Below are 1838 nucleotides of genomic sequence, written 5' to 3'. Positions count from 1 at the left end.
CGGGTTCTCCGGCTTGGGGAAACACGCGTAGGCCCCGATATCGCAACAGGACGACCGCATCATAGTGATTTGTAATAGCTCCGATTTCTGTTTATCAGTTTATCATTTTCAGAATAAATTGGCTTATTCCCGCGTACAAGTCGAGCGGAAAAGTCGCGTTGGTCGCGTTTATAAATTATTTACGCAGACCGACGAGAATAGCGTCGATCTTTGCGAGAATAGCGTCGTATTAGTAGTTATTAATTATCGGTTTATCACTTTCGCAGGATAAATCGGGCGGCTCGATGGCGGCAAGACAGTACTATGAAGTATGAATTATTCACGTTCGGAGGCTGATAAAAATAGTTTCGGTGCACGCGAAAATAACGCTGATAATAACATTACTCGCGCGACAAGATGACAAAAATACCTAGTCCTGATACACCAGGAGTAAAGATAAATCTTGGCAATAGCGTTACGAACTATTTGCGTGGAGTTTCTCAAAAGATTCGTCAAAGGATACTTCAATTATCACTAGTCACTAATGCTTCAGAAAATGCAACTGTAAATTGAGGAAGCACGTGGCGTGATTTTCCTGAATTATTCACGATTATGTTGGGTGTGCTCGTGTTTTTCATATTAATCATACGAAACGATTAATAACCCCGGCTGACCATTGAGGTGACACTCGTGCACCCCCGCTCGAGATTTATTGGTCGTACTCACGCATACGTCATGTAACGAACAACCGGATTGTTACGTGAATGTTTTAATTATGTACAACGTTCGCGCGGCGATACAAGGTCGTGTTCCTTCGCGATCGTTCCACCTGCGAAAACTATTCCGCGAGTTGTTGATTGAAAGGAAAATGGTCTTAACTGGCGAACTGGTATCGCAATACCGAATTATCATCATATAATTAAGAATCATCCTATATATACACAGTCAAGCTAATCAATAAGTGATTAACTTGAGACACTACCATGTGTTCTGATATTATAATGTATATTGTATGATTTTGGAAGTTATATATTATGTAATTTTATATTTATTTTATAATAATTTTAATTTTTTTCCGGTTCCATCCATTTATTTATTTATTTATTTTTTTTTTTTTTGTAAATTATTCATTATGGTCGTTTTGTTTTTAAGTGGTCTCATTTGTTTCGAAACGATCGCTTCGTCTTTCATAATTGAAGCGATTAAAATTTTGTGATATATTATAGAATTTTATACGTACACTCCCTCAATCACGACGGCTACTCCTGCAGGCTGCACAGCCTTTGTGACCGCTATCGCAATTTGCTTTGTGAGCCGTTCCTGCAGCTGAAGTCGTCTGCTGAAGATCTCCACGATTCTGCGGACAGGAAATTCTTTTCTCAAAATCATTCTTAAAAATCACCGAGAAATACGCCATTTAAAATCGAAGCTGAGTGCATGCAAATATTATTTCTTTCCAAATCCATTATTAAAAAGGATGCTAAATAAGAGCTAAATGAAAAAAGGTTAACGGTTTAGAATAAATTGTCGTTCGAACAGCGTATCGGAATGCCATCGGTCCTGTTTCCATTATTGACCATTTACTTTGCTTTTAAGCAGGCGTTTAACGAGTAAACGGAGACCCCGGGCCGTTATGCGCGTGAAAGTCTTAGGAGACCAGTCTCGTCATATTCTTTCTTTTCGCCTTAATATGTCAGTGATCAAGGCCAGGACTAGTTAACGTGCAACTCAACGAAATTGCCAAGGCACGCGACCGTAAATATCGTAATTCGTGAATAAAAAAGCGAAGTTTCTTCCTTTTTTATTTACATGCTCGCAATGTTATGCTTTAAAAAAAGAAAACATTTTTGCATTATACA

General features: G+C 38.5%; 1 protein-coding gene across 2 annotated transcripts in view; it reads right to left on the bottom strand.

The window, feature by feature from the left end:
- LOC108756582 (GTP cyclohydrolase 1) overlaps window positions 1-1838 on the bottom strand; it is a 29951-nt gene that overhangs the window by 1807 nt on the left and 26306 nt on the right. For both annotated transcript variants that reach the window (XM_018500496.1, XM_018500495.1), the window contains exon 5: window positions 1220-1336. In XM_018500496.1, coding sequence (XP_018355998.1) covers window positions 1220-1336 — 117 coding nt within the window. The remainder of the gene's footprint in view (window positions 1-1219; window positions 1337-1838) is intronic.

The sequence above is a fragment of the Trachymyrmex septentrionalis genome, unplaced genomic scaffold (assembly GCF_001594115.1).
Source record: "Trachymyrmex septentrionalis isolate Tsep2-gDNA-1 unplaced genomic scaffold, Tsep1.0 scaffold128, whole genome shotgun sequence".
Lineage (NCBI taxonomy): Eukaryota > Metazoa > Arthropoda > Insecta > Hymenoptera > Formicidae > Trachymyrmex > Trachymyrmex septentrionalis.
This window is presented reverse-complemented; position numbering and strand designations above follow the sequence as displayed.